At 40.8% G+C, this 22556-nt stretch overlaps 1 protein-coding gene across 6 annotated transcripts in view; it reads right to left on the minus strand.

The window, feature by feature from the left end:
• ANO3 (anoctamin 3) overlaps positions 1-22556 on the minus strand; it is a 372668-nt gene that overhangs the window by 31997 nt on the left and 318115 nt on the right. For all 6 annotated transcript variants that reach the window (XM_072793741.1, XM_072793740.1, XM_072793739.1 and 3 more), the window contains 3 exons: positions 4816-4898; positions 4247-4387; positions 3541-3705 (listed from right to left, as the gene is read on the minus strand). In XM_072793741.1, the coding sequence (XP_072649842.1) occupies positions 3541-3705; positions 4247-4387; positions 4816-4898 (389 nt within the window). The remainder of the gene's footprint in view (positions 1-3540; positions 3706-4246; positions 4388-4815; positions 4899-22556) is intronic.

Below are 22556 nucleotides of genomic sequence, written 5' to 3' on the forward strand. Positions count from 1 at the left end.
TAGGAGCAAAATTCACAACAGGCACTTGTGATGAAAGAAACAAAAGAAATGCATGGATGACTTAAAATTCATGGCTGTGTACCTTAAATATTTAAAGTTCCTGATTTAAAAACTCATTTGACTGGTTGAAACTATTTTGCCATGCTATATTTCATGACTTCATGCATATGGATGACGGCTGAAAAGCATATTAGATTAGCAGAATATTTTGATTGAGGCCAAACCGTCATCTGGAGAATATGGTAGCACAGAAATCCCAAAGTCTAGCTATTAAGAAACAAAAAACACATTTTTATGTGTTGCTATTTAGTGTTGGTCTGAAAATAGCAAGAGGTAGCATTTGGTATCCTACGTCAATCTTTTTGGTGGTATAATTTTTTTTAAAGAGTTGGCATTTTGATATTAATGGTTTTAATTTATGTTTATTTGATTAAGATCTTAAATTAATCCTGTGGGTTCAGATAAATCAGACGGGCTGTTTAATGATCTGTGAAGTGCCTCAACATCCTGAGTAGGAAGAGATACATAAATTCAGAAGGACATTTAGGTTTTATACTGATTAAATCTGAGGAATATAACATTCTTTCCACAGTTGTTGAGTTGGTTGGGTAGTTTATCTCCTTTACGCTAAAAGCCATTTAAAAATATTTTCCTAAATTAGTTGCAAGGGCAAAGTAGAAGTTTTGTGGCTGAATCTACTTCCAACAATATCTAAATGTTTCTGTCAAAATTCCCAACGAGTAGAAATAAATATTTAGAAAAAAGAAAATCAGTCATGTCTTCTTTCAGGAAGCACGGATGAGTTACAGCGCTAGGAAGTTACATAGGCTCTTATGGGATTGTGAGGACCTCAAAATATATTTTTTAAGATTTTATTAAATAAATAAATTCGTGAGACAGGCAGAAAGAAGCAGAGACACAGGCGGTGGGAGAAGCAGGCTCCACAAGGGGAGCCCAATGTGGGACTCGATCCCAGGACCCTGGGGTCATGGCCTGAGCCAAAGGCAGATGCTCAACCGCTGAGCCACCCAGATGCCCCCTCAGGATTGTCCTTATCACAAAAATAATACTATCCTCATCTGCCTCAGAGGCTTTATTTCTACCCCTAAGAGATTCACCTCATCTAGTTCAGCCTCTGTTATCTGTACAAACCAGTACTTTGGAAGAAAAAATATCTTGAGCCTCATTACATATACAGATTTAGTGAGAAGAAGCTGTATCTGAAGCTTATGAGAGAGAAGGCTGTATGTATGTGGGTTCACCGTGATTCTAGGGGATGGGTGGTAACTGAGGAGGGGGCTGGACATGGAGCAGAGTCAGAGTTTAAGGGCCTGGTGACTAAGAAGCAACTGGAATAATAGGACATTGGAATCGGGTACATCAAGGGAAACTTCAGCCAGATTTTGATTTTTTTTGCACTATCGGTGAAAACAGAAAGACTCCTTTTGTAAGGAAAATACATGAAGGTGAAAGCTCCCATTTTACTCAATTGCAGGTTCTGATCGTGACAAGTTCTTCAGTCTAATGAAAAGATAGTTATTCCACTGGGTAGGACTCAAGGACTGGATCCTGGGCCTGGAGGCTCTGTTCCCAGTGTTGTCATGCTTGCCTTCCCAAGCAAAAGTTAATGACACACATTCGGCTTCTTCATTTTTTCCCCCTGTCTGTGAAATCCTTTCCATCTTCAAGAATATTAGGCCAGTTCATTAATTCACTCAAGACGTTTTTGAAGACCAGTAGGTCTTTGGAACAAACTGTCAGACACAGGAACACAGCGTACTCTTTTGAAGGCACTAATAATTGATGGTGAGGGGAATAAATAGACATGAAACCATTAACAATGATTGCCTCCAATGGGTACAGTTAGTTTATGATAGGAAGGGACATGAGAGGCATTTTAGGTAGAAAATGGTGACTTTTCTTGATATTTGTACTGTTTTCATCGTGTCAGTACTTTACATGATAACAATGTACTGATTTTATAATTCAAAACTAAAAGAGATAAAAATAGTAAACTTCAGAAAGATGAAAATACATTTAAAAAAGTAAGACTGCAAATCAGCACACTGGTATGATTTTTGCATGAACAAATTAAATATTTCAAATTTTCTTATATTTAATCAAAAGACATAATACAACATCTTAGATGTGATTCTATTTCTACAGACAACTGCAAGTACTTAAACATGTGTGAAAGGGTAATAAGCAACAATTAAACAAAAAAGGTGAAAAATTATGAATAAATCACTGCAGGTGTGGTCCGAAGAATTTAGAAAGCCCATAGAAAAGATCCTTGGCATTTCTATACCAATGAATATTGAAGATTAATACATAAACTCTATGATTTAAAGATCAAAAGAAAGGGAAAAAATAAAATGTTGGTATTTGAAACGCGAAAGATTAGAATTCAGAGATGTTATGTGGTATGGTGAGATCACACAGATTGAGTGCAAATCTTTGCTTTGCCTGTGTCCAATGTCCACTGCTTTTTATCGGGACACCAAGTTGAGGAACTGGCATCACAAAGTGATGAGAGTCTGGGCAGTATTAGGAGGGCAGGGCGCACACACAGGTATAGTGAGTGTGTTCATACGTGCCCGCACACGTTCTGGAATGCCGCTGGGCCACTGGGAAACCTTTTCTCTACCTGGTGAAAGACCGAATTTAAAAAGTGAGTCAAAGCTGCTACCTAGGTGGCTGTGGTTTTATGGGTGACTCATATATAAAGTAAAAATAAAGTACATTCCATTTCTAACTTATTCCAAATTTTACATCATAGTAGAATTTTTTTAAAAAATAAAGGTTATTCTTTTCTGAGTATAAATCAAAGCCTACATAGAGATAAACATTTGAAAAGACCAAAAAAAAAAAAAAAGTTACATTAAATCAAATATTATCCGACTACTGAGAGATGACCGTTGTTAACATTTTATTGTTATTCCTCATAGTTTCAAAATGCAGAAAGAAAGAAAGAAAGAAAGAAAGAAAGAAAGAAAGAGGAAGAGAAAGGATGGAAGGAAGGAGGGAATGAGGGAGGAAGGCAGGCAGGAAGAAAGGAAAGAGAAAAATGCTTAGACCTAGAGAAAGAAAATGGAGTAGCTATTTTCTATTTCACAGGAGGCCGTGGAAGTAACAAACCTTCTATTTCAAAGAGATTTTCTTATACCTTTGTAACAGATTCTCCACTGAGGTTCAGTTTTTTGAAATAATTTTTGGATCAAAAAAATCCCTTAATTGAATGAAAAGAGCATAGCACTTTTACTAGCACACACTAGACCCTCAATGAATAGAAGTTTTCACTAACCAAGACTATAAACTCAAAGGACAAGGAAGACAATACAACTGTTATTGATTTTAATTTAAATAAAATCCATCATCCAAACCACATAGATGACTTTTTTTTCACTAAACTAGGTTGTCATTGATGAAAATGTGGGTTGGGCTCATTTGGCTTCCTAGAAATACAATCCAAGCATGAAGGAAGCACAGACCTCTCCCCTACCCATGCCTTTTCACCTTTTGAAAACTGTCAACACTTACAAGATTCAGTGCCATGATGATTACAAAATTGATACAGACAGCAGCAGCTGATGTTGCAAACTGCCAGTGTTGTTTGATGAAATTCCACTTGAATGATGCAAACTGTTCCATGACAACCAGGCGATAGACCACAACAGCAAACACTGCAGTGATCACCAAAGAAATCTGCAATATGGAACACCAGAGAAGATGTCGTATTTTGCATAATTCACAAAACAAAAGCAATACCCTAGACCAATATACTGCCCCACACACTCCCCGGAGTGAAAGGAATTTATTTTTCCAAGAAAGGATGAAAAAAATCAATTTTTTTCCTTTAAGGAATTGAGTCACATGAGAGCCAAAATACATAGTACAAGATTTAAACTGTTCAGATTTCCACTTTTAAGTGGAATGCTTAGTTTTAATTAATCAGGGCAAACTCATAGAATTTCCATTTTACCTTAGATAATTTTTGTTTCTTCCAAAGAGTGTTTTATTTAAAGATATGCCCAAATTCTCTTTGTAATCACTCCATAGCTTTCCATGATTTTAATTTTGTTTAATAGTATGTGTTGAAGGTACTGAACTGGATATGGTTTGACCCTGAGGGTCACACAATGAGATGATATTAGAATTTCCTTTATTTTTTATTTTTATTTTTTTTTAGAACTTCCTTTTAAATGCAGAATGCCAGGACATTCTGAAATTGATGTTTGTACTTTACCATGAAGAATATTCCTGAGATAGAAACAAGAAGACGAGTGATTTTGTCTGAGGAAGGCTGATGTGGCTCAGGTTTTCCACTGATGGGATTCACTCTCTCCATCTTGTAATACTTGGCTTCAAACTGGGGACGAAGTGTTTCCTGTAAGAGAAACTAAAGTTACCTACCTATTAGGTAGACATAAATGAAAAAAAAAAAAAATCACCCAGGAGTTGGAACAAAATTCCTGGATTTTGGCCTACTTTTAAAACAAGTCTTGGAAAAGAAATAACTTTAAAAAAATAAAATGCAAATTATTTTCTAAATAAACCCTAAACTCTATTTTCATCAACACAATTTTCCACTACTGTAATTTTAGGAAACATTGTGGAAGTGCTTTGAAAAAAAATTCCATTACTTCATCAATGATTTCGCTTAACTTCATGAAATAGAAATCTCGTTAGTAAAAAACATCAAATGAAAACCTAAATGCTATTTAGTTGCTTCCAGCTTGGATGTTAAGGACAGTGAATAATTTTCCACATCATGTTATTCCAGTTTTCCTGCCTCCTGGTTTCCTAACATCTTACCTCCTCTTCTTCCCATTCAATAAGGTCCCAAGTATAAGTCAGGGTACTTCTTCTCCTTTTCCAAAACTCCAAGAAGACTGTGGCTATAGACAATAATAATGTTGTTGTTATTATTATTATTATTCTTTACCCAACCACATCACTTTCTATCATCATTGCTTTTCTTTTTTGGATTAATGCATTTCTACCATATTATTAAATCATTAAAATAGATTAAATTTGTATTTAATTTATATAATTGGACTTCTGTCTTTCCCACATCCTATCCTCCCTGTCTCTGAACACTGCAGTCAGCATGAACTCCTAGAGAGTAATTTTTTTTAACAGATTAAATAAGCATAGACCTTTGCTAGCCTGGCCGGTCAAAGTGACGCTCTATTAGTGAGCTAAATATATATTGTTCCTTTGACTTGTATATGCTTATTCAAAATCATGTAAAAGACCTAAAGAAGGCTTCCCCAGCCAGAAATGACAATAAAGATTAGATCATACTACTCTAGGACCCAGAGAGGGATGGTGTGTGGGGGAGAGAGAGAGAGAGAGAGAGAGAGAGAAAGTGCACAAGGTTACGGTGAAAGGAGAAGAAAGGAAAAAGACCAGAGAAGACACTCTTGGATGAATATCCTAGGTGAGCTCAGCATGGACTTAGAGGACTCAATGGAAAAAGTAAAGGAATGCCTGAACCATTAACTGGATTTCCTGTGCGAACTGTTAAGAGAAAGATTGCTTTCTTTTTCTTTTTATTTTTTTAAAATTTTTATTTATTTATGATAGTCACAGAGAGAGAGAGAGGCAGAGACACAGGCAGAGGGAGAAGCAGGCTCCATGCATCGGGAGCCTGACGTGGGATTCGATCCCGGGTCTCCAGGATCGCGCCCTGGGCCAAAGACAGGCACTAAACCACTGCGCCACCCAGGGATCCCCTGCTTTCTTTTTAATAAGAAATATTACAGCATTCAAGACTTTGCGAACATCATTAAGACCTCACAGGTGCATTTTTAAAAACTATTCATCTATCCATTCATCTATCCATCCATCCATCCATCCATCCATCCATCCAACCATCTTCCCACCCATCCATCCACTTGCTGTTCTTATTTTGGGCAAGGCACTCTAACCTCAAGGATCTCCTTATCAAGTAGACAGCTATCTAAATAAAGTTAACTTACATTGGAGTAAGAGTTATAGTGAAGGAAGGATTATACTGAAAACCTAGAAACACATGCTTTTGGGAAAACACCACCATCACCATAAGCAGCGCAGAGCAAAAGAGTGAGCGCTTCTTCTCTGTCCGTGGTCACTCTCCTCCTGCCTTCAATGCAAAAAGAAGGCCAGGGGAAGCTGATTCTGAGGTTTTGTTCTTTTTCCTTTATAAGTAGAAATCAGCCCTCAGTGGTTAGAAAACACAAGGTTCATAATCACATTACGTTACATTTTTATCAGTCTTCAAAATGTATAAAGTGCCTTCTCACATATGATTTAATTTTCTCACTTTCATAACACCAGCAGATATGGCAGGAGTTACTGTCATCAGATTTTTGAAACAAAGATATAAACGTACTGGGTCTAAGGTCATATAGCCAATAAATGGCAGAGTCAGGATAGAAAATCTTGCTAATTATTGTCCAGACGGTCTTCATATTTTTAATTTCCCCCCCAGGCCTACTATACGTGCTACCTACTGATTTTCTGTAAAGTCTTTAAAGAGGAGATACGGCTAAAAGAATCGAGATAGCCAAGATCCACTGACAGGAAGACAAACGAGGTTTTCCAAATACTGCATCTGCCATAAAAAAAAGTTGGCCATAATCATTGTTATGATCTAGAACTTAAAAAATAAGTGGGACATAGAGGAAGTATATTGAAGAAGAGACACAGAGAAATAATTTATTATGAAAGGAAAACTGAAGAAGAAAAAAGCACTGTGCTAAATAAGCAACTATAACATGCAGTGATTAAAAGCCTGGGGCGTAAAGTCTTTCATACAATCCATGCGGAATGTGCAATAAAATTCTAATTATCACTGATCTCAGCCAACGTTTCAAATTCCAATGTGTCACGTGGTCGTTTCTTCATTTATCTTTCCAGAATAAACTTTGCCTAGAAGCATCTCCCAGAAAATCTAAGAAATGAAGGAAATCTGGGTTTTGTGAGCCTGAAAACTGGCTTTGGTGTAATTTTAACTTTTTCTTTCTTTCTTTCTTTCTTTCTTTCTTTCTTTCTTTCTTTCTTTCTTTCTTTCTTTCTTTCTTTCTTTCTTTCTTTCTTTCTTTCTTTCTTTCTTCCTTCTTCCTTCCTTCCTTCCTTCCTTCCTTCCTTCCTTCCTTCCTTCCTTCCTTCCTTCCTTCTTTCCTTCTTTCTTTCTTTCTTTCTTTCTTTCTTTCTTTCTTTCTTTCTTTCTTTCTTTCTTTCTTTCTTTCTTCTTCTTTTCTTTCTTTCTTTCTTTCTTTCTTTCTTTCTTTTTAAGATTTTCTTTATTTGACAGGGAGGGAGAGCACCAGCAGGGGAGCAGCAGGCTCCGGGCTGAGCAAGGAGCCTGACGTGGGCTCCTGGGATCATGACCCGAGCTGAAGGCAGATGCCTAACCGACTGAGCCATCAGGCGCCCAAATGCTTACAAATGTTTTTACTTTAAATTTCAAATGATACACGAGGCTTTGTGTTAAAAATCCATTCTCATCTTGAGATATATTTATTTTATTCACAGATCATTTTAAACTCTCAAGTGAACCAGTATTCTCACTTAAAATTTTGTTTTAGTTAGAAAAAGGGCACGTGGAGTAATGTATCCATATGCTGGGGCACCTGTGTGGCTCAGGCCACCAACTCTTGATTTGGCTTAGGTCATGATCTCAGGGTCATGAGATGGAGCCCTTTGTCAGGCTCTGCACTGAGCGTAGAACCTGCTTGGGATTCTCTCCCTCTCTCCCTTTGCCTCTACCCACTACTCTTTTTGTCTAAAAAAACCCATTAAAGGGGATCCCTGGATGGCTCGGTGGTTTAGCGCCAGCCTTTGGCCCAGGACGTGATCCTGGAGTCCAGGATCAAGTCCTGGGTCAGGCTCCCTGCGAGGAACCTGCTTCTCCCTCTGCCTGTGTCTCTGCCTTTCTCTCTGTGTTTCTCATGAATAAATAAGTAAAATCTTAAAAAAAAAAAAAAACATTAAATTATCAGCATGCCGAACATCAAAGAAGGAAGGAAATTTCGTACACTTACTAATCCCTACTAAACTTAAATTCAGATTAAAACATAATAAAAGCAGCTAAGTTTGAAAATTAGAATAGTATTTGCTTCTAGGGCTGTGGTGACTGGCAGGTGGCATTAGGAAACCACCGAAGGGTGATGGAAATATTCCATATTTTAGCAGAGAGGTGGCGCTACAAGTTTATGTCATTTTTCAAGAGTGATCGAAATACACCGAGAATCTGTAGATTCCACTCTATGTAAATTATACCTCAAATACCAGATTTTAGAAAGTAAATAACTTTGAAAATACCAAGTGATTAATGATATCAATGCCTGGAACCTTATGGCAACCCAGTAGCTCCCCCCAGGTTTACAGCAGGAGGCTCTGAGCTTGCAGTGAGGACCACACAAGGAGGTGGGATGCTGGGAAGACTGCATCTCGTCGCACAGACAGTTTCGGGGCAGATGCAAACCCAAATTATGAACTTGGGGGATCAGACTGGACCTGAAGACTACGCTGAGCATTAAGGAGGCCTGCACAGCACCCTGACACAACGACATCAAGGAGCCATGGAAAGAAGAAATGGTTTTATATACACCAAGACCTGACAAGAAGGGTGGAGCAGAAGCATCCAGCGGAAGTGGCCTCAAGGTCCTCTCGGGGGGGGACACGTGTGGCCTCGCATAAATGCAGTAGGAAAGGCTGGGCCTTACTCTGAACTGCTAAGTGCTCAGTGCATCGAAACGCACTCGAGTTCCAATAATTCATAATCACATAAACCACCACACTGCCCTGAGTCATCAGCAAGGTTTGTCCCACCGGCCCACCCTTTGTGCCCTAAACGGTAGTAGGTTGCAAGTGACAGAAATGTGAGATGGAGAGACTAAACGCTTCAAGGCCTCAATTCAGTGACTCTGTTCTTCCAGAAGCATTCTCTGAACTGGACCACTTTCCTGGTGGCAGAGGATGAGTAAAGAGGTTGAGCTGGCCTCTAGTTCGGGACTGAAAGATGGAAATAGGAATTTCAAGAAGAAAGAGGAATCTTTGAAGGGCTCCATGAATCAGTGACTTAAAAAAAAAAAAAGGATGTCATAAAGCATGAAAGTGACAAGCAAACTTTAGTCATTTTATTGTAATTGGTGGCGAGAAGTTTGGCATGAAGTAACGTGGAAGGACAGAGACATGATGGATGGCTCAGGATGAACAGGGTGACAGAGACCGTGAGATGGTAAAGAGGACGGGGGGCATATTAAACGGCCCTAATGCAAAAGTGAAAATGCTTTAAAAATGAAGGTGTACGGGCACTGAGGAGGGCACTCGATAGGATGAGCACTGGGTGTCATACTCTATGTCGGCAAATTGAATTTAAATAAAATAAAAGTTTTAAAAACGGAAGACGTAGAGAGGGAAAGCCATTTGACTTAGAGGGATGTGTCACTATAAATAGGGGTGTAGGTGGGGTCATAGACATTTATAGTATATACTGCGTACAGAGTACAGGTGTCCACTTGTCGTGTATGCATGACAAGTAGCTGGGGGATCAGACGTGTGACAGCTATGCACGCGGGGCGCCCGGCTGCATATATGCCCAAGTGTCCATGCTAGCTGTCTGCGGAAACAGATCATGGAGTGCTTGGATTCCCTACAAAGGACACGGTGATTGTACAAGAAATACAGGCCACCTACCTTCTTTTGACCTCTTCGTGTATGCAGTGAATCAACTCTTCCCCTTGGTCCGGTGAAACTGGGTTGGAGATGGGGTAGGAGGACAGGAGGCCTGCACTGGGGAGGAGCATTTTGATATCGGGGGAAAGCCAGCTTTCACAATGAGTCACGGAGGTGGGAGGACTATGCGGGAAAAGCTGAGGATGACACTGCACACTTCTGCTCCTTGGCAACTGTACATTGTATTTGTTTTCTTACTCCTGCCTCTCAGACTACAAAAGATGAGATTGAGACATCTTGCTATGCTGGGTATCAAGGAAATTATCTATAAATATTAGGACCATGTTAGGCCTTAGAAGTCAAGATGAAGGGGCTTCTTTCTTGCCATAGATAGAACAACAAAGATGCACGTGTTGCATCTTGAACTTCCATTTATTATAGTCTACTTCTTTTTTTTTTAAGATTTTAATTATTTATTCATGAGACATGAAAGAGAGAGAAGAGAGACACAGGCGGAGGGAGAAGGCTCTGTGCAGGGAGCCCGATGCGGGACTCGATGCCAGGACCCTGGAATCTGAGCCCAAGGCAGACGCTCAACCACTGAGCCACCCAGGTCCCCCCCTCATGTCCATTTCCAATGGCTTTTCTACGTGATCCAAAGTCAACGGCACAGAGTGACCAAATCATAAAGTTATGCATCTCAAAGAGGTTCATTTTTTTTTTTCTTTAGTAAGCTCTGTGCCCAGTGTGGAGCCCAACAATACAGGGCTTGAACTCATGACCCTGAGACTGAGACCTGAGCCAAGATCAAGAGTCAGAAGCTTAACTGACTGAGCCACCCAGGCGCCCCTCAAAGAGGTTAGATTCTATATGTAGTTTGTTCCAAGTTATTCCTTTCTTTTTTAAAAGATTTTATTTATTTATTTGAGAGAGAAAGAACACACACAAGAAGGGGGAGGGCGTAGAGGGAGAGGGAGAAGCAGACTCCCCACTGAGCAGAGAGCCCGATGCGGGACTCGATCCCAGGACCCCAGGAGCATGATCTGAGCTGAAGGCAGACACTCAACCGACGGAGCCACCCAGGTGCCCCCAAATTATTTATTTCGAATGTATAGATAACAAGGCCCTGAGTGGTTGATAAGCAACACTGGCCTTCTAGAAACCTGCCAAAGCATCTACCACACTTCACCTCACTTTTCTCCTATATTTGCTTTGTCCTGCCCTTGAAGTTAGGTTTTGAAGTTAGGTTCTCCTTTGTTTTTAGTGCTTGGCACACCCACATAGTCAAGAACTGCTACGTCAAGCTGAATTATTGAGTGGGATCCCGTGAGGGGGCCTCTAACTCCTGGCCAAGTGCCCACTAGAGGTGCACGACCATCGCTTCAGCGTCTTGACAGCGACGTTGCTGACCACCGCAGGGTGGGGCTCCTGGGGGTGGGGCAGGGGAAGCAGAGCAATGCCAGACCCAAATGGAGTTAATATGTCTGAATTTGGAGAACAGAAGGGAAGTCCAAGTATTGTTTTCACCCGAAGACATGAAGACGTAAAGCCTCCTTGGAAGAAGACCCTGCTGAAACAACAGTTTATGGGAGGATGGCCTCTGCGACTGCCAGCGCAGGGAACACCCAAGCACCACCAGAGACTTTCTTCCATCCCCCAGATTTATTTTCAGCAACGTCCTGAAGCATAATGTGCCTTTCCCCACACAGTGTTGCAACCTCACTCTGCGTGAGGTAGAAACAGAAACCCCACAGAACAGGTCCTACGGTCGGCAGGAGGGCCGCCAACGTGGAACACTTGATGTTGCCCAGGGACAGCCACCTTCTTTCTTCTTCTTCTTTCTTTTTTTTTTTTATTCTTCCCCATTAGCACCTTACAAAAATGGAATTAATGGAGTTCCTTCCCTCCATATAAAGCAGACTAACCAATATAAAAGGCTGAAAGATGAGTGAAGCCAGCGACAGATTTGGAGTATTTGGGCTGAAGGCTGCTTGACACGAGCGCCCCGGGAGCCGGTTAGTCCAGACTTGCCTGGCTTGTGAAATTTCCTCCTTGTCTAAGGACATGCAGTCTCTGTGGCACTTGCCTTCCAGTTTCCCTCCTCTCCTTCCTCCCTAACCACATCCAATGGTAAGGTAAACAGCAGACATTTAGGTTCGAAATAGGCGGGAAGGCCAGCATTTGAACCCTAATTTGCCGAAAATCTTCACCAGTCCCTAAAATCAGGCTGGATAGTTTTTCCCCCTTGGGGAAATTCTTTTTTTTTTTTTTTTTTTTGGAAATTCATTTAAAAGTAAGAAGCCACACAGAGACAGCATGACGTTACATTAGAATACAGTGAGCAGTCTCAGGACAATCTCGACCAGAGCAGACTCTGAACCTTGATGCGCAGAGTCCCTTGAAAGCGGACCCTTGTCACTCCCTGTGGCACTGAGTCTGCTCAAATAAAAGCTCGTCAGCTTCTGCCAGGAATTTTTGTAAAATGTAACGTAGCCTTTGAAGCACAGGATTAGTTTTTCTGAGGCCCTTTCTTCAATCTTACCGTTCAACTATTTGACAGACTTAAGTTCTCTGAGTCCGTTGAACCTTTTCTGATTACAAATGTAGAAACACCAGTAAAAATAACTGGAGCAGCACCTTTGTCGGGTTCCCTTCTGAAGCACGGGGGCCTCGGAGCGCCTGTCCCAGAGGAGGGCTTCAGTACGTGTACGCCGAGTGAATGATTAAAACTATGAAGAAGAACCTCCGCGTCACCTACCATGTCCCCGTTGATAAACAGCTGTCATTATTAAGATGTTGCTAATTCCGTCCCAGGTTGTTCTTGAACAGCACATTTAGGGCAGGTATGAGGCCGACGCTCAAAGGTACGGCCACACTGGTTGCTAATTCATGACTGAAAAAGGGAAAAGCAGGCTCCTCACGGAGTCCCTGGCTTGCCTTGCCCTGCCCCGCGCTGGCCTGTCCTTCCCAGGAAAGCTTCACCAGGCCAGGGTGGGTACCTGGATACCTGTCCCCGTCACCCCTGAACAGCACGGCCTCCCACCAAGTGCTCCAAAACTGGGGCTGCGTTCCTTCCGACCAGCCGGTGCCAGGGCCCTGACCACTGACCAAATGTAGGCCCTTCCGCCTTGGAGGCCGCCCTCTGGGAGTGGGTGCGGGCCCATGACACCGTACTTGGCACCGCAGGTGAGTGGCAGCCGCTATCAAGGAAACGACTAGCTTCGCTTTTATAATAAACACAACTTACCTTCTTGATCAAGTCACAGCGATCCTCAAAAAACAAAACAGAACATAACAAAGCAAAACAAACCATCTAGGAAAGGCAGTGTGGTGCTGGAAGAAGAACACGGCTTGGCGTAGGAATGTTCTGGTTTGAAAGCCACCGATACCTTCCTAATCGGGTGACGAATGTCTACGTAATGAGAACCCTCCAGTTTCACAACGTACAGCGACAAGAGTAAAATCATCTTTATAGGGGCATTGAGTGAATTAAGTGAGGTGCAGTTTGTAAGTGGTCTAATGATGCTTAATTCATTATAATATAATAAATTATATCATTACAGTATAATAAATTACAATAACTTGTTTTTTTCCGACATTCTGTTCGTTGCTGTATGTAGGAAACTTTATATAGACAAAGTTCTTGGTTTCTGCTGCATAAGAGATACACAATATAAAATATACTTCATAAAATTTAAACATATTGTATATCTTCCTGCAGGATAAAGAAATCTATCGACATTTATTTATATTTTAATTGTTCCACAAATTCAGTCTTGCTCAGTTTCCGCATACTTTCTTCTGCCCATAACCTAGCCAATGATTTAGATTGTCCTTTTCCCTTTTGTATTTAAGATTGTAAAACTGCTTCTAGAGTAAATAATTTGATTCAGAGCTTGCTGTTTTTGAGAGCACAGTTGTCTATTCCTACAGAAAGCGGTGAAAATGAGTGAGAGAAGCAGAAAAGCAGAAAAAAGGTGAAAATGAGTTGCATCATATTCGAAGAAGAAGAAGAGAACGAGCCTTTACTGAGCACCTACAACATCCCAGACTTTGTTCTAGTTATTTCTAACCAGTATCATTTCCACAACAATCCAGGTAAAATACAAGATTATTAATCTCATTCAGTTGATACGCAAATTGAAGGTCTTGGAGATTAAATAACCTGAGGAAGATATTTGGCTGAAATTCAAATCCAGATCCAAATGCTGACCTTTTTCTGTGCCCCCCCCCCCCAAAAAAAGAATTACTCCAAATGTGGTTTGGGATAGTACTTTCTGAGCTATATAATTTGCAATGTCTTTCCGGGAAGAAATTAACATCACAGATGAAATGTTTAAGTATTTTTCTTTCTTTCTCTTTCTTTCTTTCTTTTTTTCTTTCTTTCTTTCTTTCTTTCTTTCTTTCTTTCTTTCTTTCTTTCTTTCTTCTTTCTTCTTTCTTCTCTCCCTCCTTCCCTCCCTCCCTCCCTCCCTCCCTCCCTTCCTTTTCTTTCTTTCTTTCTTTCTTTCTTTCTTTCTTTCTTTCTTTCTTTCTTTCTTTCTTTCTTTCTTTCTTTTTCTTTCTTTCTTTCTTTCTTTCTTTCTTTCTTTCTTTCTTCCTTCTTCTTCTTCTTTTCTTTCTTTCTTTCTTTCTTTCTTTCTTTCTTTCTTTCTTTCTTCTTTCTTTCTTTCTTTCTTTCTTTCTTTCTTTCTTCTTTTCTTTCTTTCTTTCTTTCTCTTTCTCTTTTCTTTCTTTCTTCTTTCTTTCTTTCTTTCTTCTTCTTCTTTTCTTTCTTTCTTTCTTTCTTTCTTTCTTTCTTTCTTTCTTCTTTCTTTCTTTCTTTCTTTCTTTCTCTCTCTCTCTTTTCTTTCTTTCTTTCTTTCTTTCTTTCTTTCTTTCTTTCTTTCTTTTCTTTCTTTCTTTCTTTCTTCTTTCTTTCTTTTTCCCTTCCTTCCTTCCTTCCTTCCTTCCTTCCTTCCTTCCTTCCTTCCTTCCTTCCTTCCTTTCTTTCTTTCTTTCTTTCTTTCTTTCTTTCTTTCTTTCTTTCTTTCTTTCTTTCTTTCTTTCTTTCTTTCTCTTTCTTTCTTCTTTCTTTCTTTCTCAGAGAAAGAAAAGACCTAAATGAGATTGAGAACTTCTGGGAGGTTTGGCTGCTTGTCCATTCAGTGCATCAACAGTCTAAAGTTCTTTGACCAGAAATCTTTTCTGTTTTTGTTGTTGTTTGGCGTCTAAAAATGATTATCAAGCACTCTCTTAACACTGCCTCTACCAAGGCAGAAATCTTTGCATAGATTTTTAAAAAATATTTTATTTATTTATTCATGAGGGACACACAGAGAGGGAGAAGCAGGCTCCATGCAGGGAGCCCGATGTGGGCCTAGATCCCAGGACTCCGGGGTCATGGCCTGAGCCAAAGGCAGATGCTCAACCACTGAGCCACCCAGGCATCCCTGCATTGATCAGTTAAAGGAATTTTCCTTTGCAGGAAAATTATAATAACATTTGATACATGCTTATAACTTAATTGTCTGAAAAGAGTATTTTTTTTATTAGATCAGTATATCTGAATTTGTGGAGACAGACATGCAGCAGCAAATGTAATGCTTCTTGGTCCACAATTCAAGGGAATATTTACTTTGTCAAAGAAAGATTGAATTGTGTATGTGTGTAATTTTGATGTGTCTAAAAGCCAGAACCTCTGACCTCCTCAACACTGGGTGGTAGGCTGGCCCTGAGTGTTCTTGACAGCTGACTAATCGAGTGTTGAGTCAGGGATATGTTTAGTTTGCATTTAGGAAGATCCATCTATGTGGGTTTGCAGACACTTTCACAAGTTGTTCGATAAATACGGACTGTCTTCCCATAGCCATGAATTCTGAGGACACTCCTTTTACTTCATATGCAGACTCTTTCAGGTGCCAGACCAGGGGTTGTAGAAAGAGATGGCATGTTCTGTGGTGTCCAGCGCCCATCAAGCAAGAGAAATAAGATCTGTAGTACAGAGCCAGACGCGACTCTATAGAAAATTATCGTCAAGACTTCAAGTCGTTGGGCGCCTGGGTGGCTCAGTCGGTTAAGCATCCGTCTCTTCATTTCGGCTCAGTCATGATCTCAGGGTCATGAAGTTAAGCCCCGCTCAGGCCTCACTCTCAAGGCAGAGTTGGCTTGAGATTCTCTCCCTCTCCCTCTGGCCCTCCTGTAACCTACTCAAATAAATCGATAAAATCTTAAAAAAAATAATTTCAACTCATATGTGAGACACATCAGAGATCTTCTCAAATTTATATTGAAAATGTACAACATGGGGCACTTGGGTGGCTCAGTCAGTTAGGCATCTGCCTTTGGCTCAGGTCATGATCCTGGGGTGTGGGATCGAGTCCTGCATCGGGCTCCTTGCTCAGCAGCGAGCTTGCTTCTCTCTCTCCCTCTGCCCCCCCACTCGTGCTTTGCTCTCTTTCTCTCTCTCTCTCTTTGAAATAAATAAAGTCTTTTAAAAAATGCACACCACATCCAACAATGGATCATAAAGCTGAAATAAACTTTTCAAAACTGTCAATAAAAAAGAATTTCAATTAACCACGTTGGAGGAATAAGAAAGACAATTACTTTTCCCTGTGCCCTCCAAAACATTTTAAATTGGCACATTAAAAGGTAATTTCATAAAACACAGAAATGTAGGACAAAAAGCACTATAGCAATATGGATGGCAGGCAGTTAGCTAATTAAAATATTGTTACTTTTCTGGATTTTGATTTTATGTATTGGGAGATTTTTAAACCTTGTAAATTTGTGATCTTTCCCAGTTTGGTTACTTTCGTTCCTCATTTTCCTATTCATATTTTTGTGGCTTCCAAAATTGTGTGTCTCCTTCCCATGATCAGCTGTCATGTGTCACACACACGTGTCAGCCATTCTGCTCAATGTTTTACACATTAATGCTTAATGTTCACTCATTAGATCCTCACAACAGCTCCATGTACAAGAAATGATTTTTTTTAATCGCTATTTTACTGGTAATGATACCAAAGTCCAGGAATAAATGTTTCCTGCCCCAGATGAATTTGACCGCATACCCTTGGTCACTCCGACTCCTAAGGCAGGGCTACTGGTTTCAAATACTTATTCAAAGGAGGGTTTCCCAATAAGCCTAAGTGTCCTTCTTTAAGGAATCCGTCCGGATTTGGTACCAAAATTTCTTTCTTTTTCTATGGCTTAGAGCTTCTAGGAACTGTCAGCTTAGTTAAACATAACATGTTTTCTTTGTTCTCTCTAAGTCTTTAAGGTGCTTAGCGTCCTTTAAATGGATGAGAAAGCCACTTGTCATTGTTATTTGCAGTCTGTGAACCCGATTTCAAAATCCCCTTCAGGTCATGGATAAGCTTCCTTTCTCTTCTGCCCTGGGTTCTGAGCCAAGAAACAAATCAAGAACCTTCTTCCAGGTGTACAGACTGCCTCCACCTCTAGCCTCGGCATCCCGTCCTCTCCTCACTCTGCCCCTTGCAAGGTCGTGGCAAACAAACTGTGTTTGAAGCAATTCTAACTTTCTAACCAGAAAAAAAAAAAAGAAAATTAGAGATGTCAGGATTTCCTAATGATCTGCCTTAATACTTTTTTTGGGGGGAAAGCATTAATAAAGCAATCTTTCCCTCAAGGTGACACAATAAGCTATATTATCGATCTGCCGGTTTTGACATTTTATTATGTCTGGGCCTCGCTGTAACTTCATCAAGTTGCTATGAAAATCAATTGCAGAGCTGATGAGCTGAGCAGCGGGCCTCTAAAGAGATTACACTGCGGACTGGAATGAGGGCTCTCAAAGGAGGAGACCTGTAGACCTGTAGCCGTTGCTCCATCACACGGAAGGAATCTGCGGTGTGGCCCTGCTGCACCAGAGTGCCACGGCCTTGTTAAGGAGGGCGCTAGTGTTATCCAGCAGGTTGCCACTTGCCAGGCTGGACAGTTGTTGTGGGGGCCAGGAATTGGAGGAGGCCTCGCTTCAGGATTCTTCTGTGAGCAGCAGTCTAAGGGAGCCCAGAGCTCCCACCTTAGCAAGATGCCCTCACGGCCGCATCCAAAGCACGCACACCTGTTCCTCCTGTTATTACTCACAGCTGGGTCCATCAGGGCTCGGTCACGGAGCTCCTTTTTTTTTTAAAGATTTTATTTATTATTCATGAGACATGAGAGAGAGAGGCAGAGACCCAGGCAGAGGGAGAAGCAGGCTCCATGCAGGGAGCCCGATGTAGGACTCGATCCCGGGACCCCAGGATCACGCCCTGGGCTGAAGGCAGCGCTAAACCACTGAGCCACCCGGGCTGCCCACTGTGCTCCTTAATTCTGTTCATAGCAGCTCTTTCGAGAAGACCAGGATTTCCAGATCATCCTTTAACCCTTGGATTTTGATCCTCTAGTTTCAGGGAAACAGATGGCCCTTGTGACCATCCCCCTCTCTTTCCTAATACTTGGAGATACTTTCACTGTATCTCTTGTGCTCAGTCGTCAGCTGCAATTTATGTCGCGGGGCCCTCTTGCACTAACTGAAAGCTGGGATGGCCCCGAGACCCCAACTTCCACGTGGCATTCTCAGGTGATAGCTCCTTGTCTCCCACACCGATCGGGGCTGAAGATGAGGTGGCCAACTTCTGGCTCCTCACTGCCGCTTCAAGACCTTTCCTCTCCCTCCTCATTCACAGATGTGGGGCTCACGTTGTCAGTCCGAACCTCCTGCTACCTGTCCTTGTGGAAGTCACCCACCACTCCCTGGGCTCTCTTCCCCGGCTTGGCTAAGGATCTTTAAACCCTTGGCTTAGTGTAACTCTTTTCAACATGATTCCTAAAATAATTCTTGGAAATTGCAGTAGATACAATCTTGCCAGGACCTCCGCTCTATCTTCAAAGTTGTCTTCTCCTACTCTATGTCACTCACCCACTCCCACAGCACACTTTTGATCAATGACTGCACTCTCTAAAATCTTCGATTATCACCTCCATCCTTTTAGTTCACTCCCTATAAGCTCCAACAACTCCCTGACCCAGATTTTTCAATCCTCAACCCCATCATATTTTGACTGTCCTCTCATCCCCGGGGCTCTCACTCTCTTCTTTATGATTCTAATAATATTCACTCACCCGCACACATCCTCAGGGCTCTAGCTCATCTCAGTTTGTTATAAACTCATAGTTTGAACATAACCATAGGTAAAAACAACACTCCATCTACTGTCTGTCTGTACTCATACACGCCAACATCACTGGAGAAAAACACAGGGATGCTCGTGAGTTGATTTGTCTTAAATTAATGATTTGAGGGGACCTGTGCCATGCTGTTGCACCTTCTCTTTTCTCTTTTAGCATCCAGTACATACACTCTCATCACTCCCAATTGCAGTTTTGCCGTCCACCTCATCATGAAGAATAAAGTATCCAGAAGAAATTATCCCCCGCCCCCAACCATACCTACCCACTTACACTTGTGTGCCGTAGCATCTACACCCTCACCTGGTATAACAGAATATTAGGAACTCATAGTTAAAATCAGCTCTTTTTGTCATCTGGCCCCCATCCCTTATCTCCTGCTCAAGGAAACTGCTCAACGATGTAGGTGTACAATCATACAAAGATGCCCAGGAAGTATCTTTAAGTGAAAAACAAAGCTGATTTCATATCAGAAGGAGCCATCAATTAGAAGAATATTCGAGGTAGAATAAAAGTAAGCTTGCAGATGTCTTATACTTAGTATTTTCACTTTGGGGAGGGTTATTGTTGGTTATATTATTTGCTTATATACCTCCTCACTCATTTAGTTTATTCACTTACACACTTACTGAGCATGTAGTCTGTAGAAGGAATTATTCTAGCTCTGTGGAGAAAGCTTTCTTAATTGCTTTAAATTGCCCAAAATGCTTGCTTTCACAAGCTTTCTAGTACAGGAACAGACAATAAACAAAAAAAATAAGGCGCAGTGTATGCTAAGTGATTTAACTGCTGTGGGTAAAATCATGCAGGGAAAGGAGATTAAAACAGGTCAATAAAGCATGACTAGGGAAAACGTCTCTGTCGGGGAAAAAAATCAATTAAAATTGGAGAAGAATTGTTTCATTTTTCATTCAATTGCTATTTACTGAGCAACTACTATGTGCCAAGGTATAGACACAAACTAATTCAATACAGGTGTTTCCACGCTTGGACTGGAGCCATTTCAATTTATGTTCACAAAGATGCCAAAGCTTTCATTTCTATAATGTCTAAATATAAATTATTATAGTTACCATATTATTATAGTTATTGAGCCCTACCAAGTGTCAAGCAACACAGAATGACTTTGCCTACCTTACCTCACCGTATTTGTAAATATTTCCAAAAGACATAATTTCCAGTGCATTATTAAAAAATGGTATTTTAAAATATGACTCTCATATTAGTCTTTTATACTTATATCTTTTAAAAAATGTATTGCATAAACTCTTCTCTGTTGTAAAATTTCAATTGTTCCGTTTTATCTTTAAATCTACTTCTGTTCTACCTCAGAATATTATCCTTTATATTTTATCTGGAAGTGTTTGTTATCTTATACTTCCAACAACAACAAAAAAATTAGAATAGAAAACTATCTATGGTCATTTAAGGTCATTGAGAAAAAGATATAAATTAAAAATTTCTTATAAACATGAGGCTTTTATTTCAAAAAAAGTCTGGATTGAGTTATCATTATGATTAATTAGAATTTATTCCAAAATTCAATGGATTTTAAGCATGAAATCTAAGATCTTATTATGAACACATCTCTTAAGGATATCAATGGGCTTTTTGATTATTTTTCGATTGGTTCAGGTATCCATAATACCTCTTACTTCTTCCCACAATGAGAGAGGCCTCAGCATCAGCTGTATGTTGATCTTCTGTCTGTATAAGGACATTTACTAAGCAAACATGTTCATGTAAATGTGTAGCTAGGAATGCAACATGTGTTAGAGGACTGTTGTTGAATTAAAGCTTGCATGTGATTTATCGTGTTTGTTAAATCAGGGTTTTACAACCTTCCTTGGCTCTCCGTTTATTTTGGCACGCGTGCAAGTATGTACACCTGCATACGTGTATGTGCTATGTCACAACTTCTACTTAAAAGAGGGCATTGTAGTAGAACGTCCTTAGCAACGAAATCTTTCCATAAAGTTATTGTTAAATGAAGAAGATCGTATTGTAATATTACAATATGACATGACGTAAGAAAAAATATAAGCTTCTGTTAAATAATTGTCAGCGTTCAGGAAAATGATCCCTCGATTTCTCTTCCAACAGAATATTGAAACAGATGGTATCAACTATAGGGAAGTTTTCCAGCTATCAAATTCCATTGTATTTCTCAAGAGTTTCATTATATCATCCTCAAATAATATTAACCATGATGCTACTTATTTTATTATTAATCAAATATTTGTTTCTTAGCGTGCCCATGCTCCTGTGGGGAGACAAAACCTAAATCCAATTTATATCCTGTTTCAAACTCGGAACCTGCTGTTAATGGATTTCACTTATGGCAACAAATTCCCTACATGTGACGCTAGAGGATTTGTATGAAAGGGATGCCATTTTGGATCCAGAACAATGTCTTAATTTTGTCGGAGGCATGGTCCCAAGCTGCATTCTGGTTCTATTTTCAAACCCACCAGTGACAACATAATGTAATTTCACGTTGTAGCAACTCCACTTGTTATCAGTTCCGCCACTTTCGACAAAGAGAAGGTATTTCTTCTTCCAATAAGTACTGTGAGACTTACTGGGTGTGAAGCCATGGGAGAGGGCCAGATGGAAGGTACCATCGTCCGGAGGTTCAAAGTAATGAGGCAGGCATTGCACCATGTGTCATCCCAGCTGGCCTGGCTGACGACATTGCCAGCTAATCGTCCCTTATCGTTGAGTTCCTCTGGAGAAACAAGGGACAGCATGGGCTTGGTCCTACCTAGAACAGCATCTATACCTGGGAATGTCTCCCTGAGACTTGTTTGTTTGGCAAGAAATTACTTTTTAACTCCAACTCAGGTGATTTCATAAGGATTTCTGATCACAGCTAAGGGAGCTAAGTAACCACTGAGGCATTAAATGCATGCATGCTTCTGATTTTATGACTCTCCTTCTGGATGTGCTCAGGAGGGAGGGTGAGTAGGGGTTATCTCTGGGGTCGTTTCTCATCAATTGGTGAAGGGGATTCTCAGGCCACAGGCAGAGTCTCCAGAAAAGAAGGCCGTGGGAGACGAGCTTTGACTGATGCAGCGAAAGCAGAGGGTTGTAGCAGAAGCACCTGGTAATTTCCGCGCCTGGCATAGGCCGTAATTACTAGGGTCGAGTCAGAAAGTGGTAATGCTATTCATACACATATCTAGGAAAACCCCTCGGGGCCCAGCACGCCCAACCCTGCCAAGTCATGTTCAGATCTCTACGTAGACAGAAAATATTGTGTCAGCTGGATTTTTTTCCTAGTGACCGAAAATCTGAAAACAACCAACCGAGTTCCATCAAGCCATTGCTCAGTAACCAACTGTTTGACTACAACCAACTTGCTTTTCATCGCCCCAGTGCAGATACAGCTTAAATCTCCTTTGAGTAAACATTTTTTTCCCCCAAAGGGGTTGGCTTACTTTCTTAATCAAACTCTGAAGGAGCCTCTGGGCTTCAGAAAATCCAAAACTATAGCATTACCTTGTACTTTCCCGGGGCCAATTAACCGGGCACATTCTTTGCATTCAGTTTGAAGCTGCTGGACTTGAGCTACAGTTTCGTTTCTCTCCCAGCAATGGGAAACCTACCCCCTTGCAGGACAGAAACTAAGCCTGAACCTCAGCCGCGCTGAGCTGAACGGGCCTTGGCGCCAGGCCCCAAATTCTAGTGCGCAGAAGCTCCCAGAAAGGGCT

The sequence above is a fragment of the Canis lupus genome, chromosome 23 (genome assembly GCF_048164855.1).
Source record: "Canis lupus baileyi chromosome 23, mCanLup2.hap1, whole genome shotgun sequence".
Classification (NCBI taxonomy): domain Eukaryota; kingdom Metazoa; phylum Chordata; class Mammalia; order Carnivora; family Canidae; genus Canis; species Canis lupus.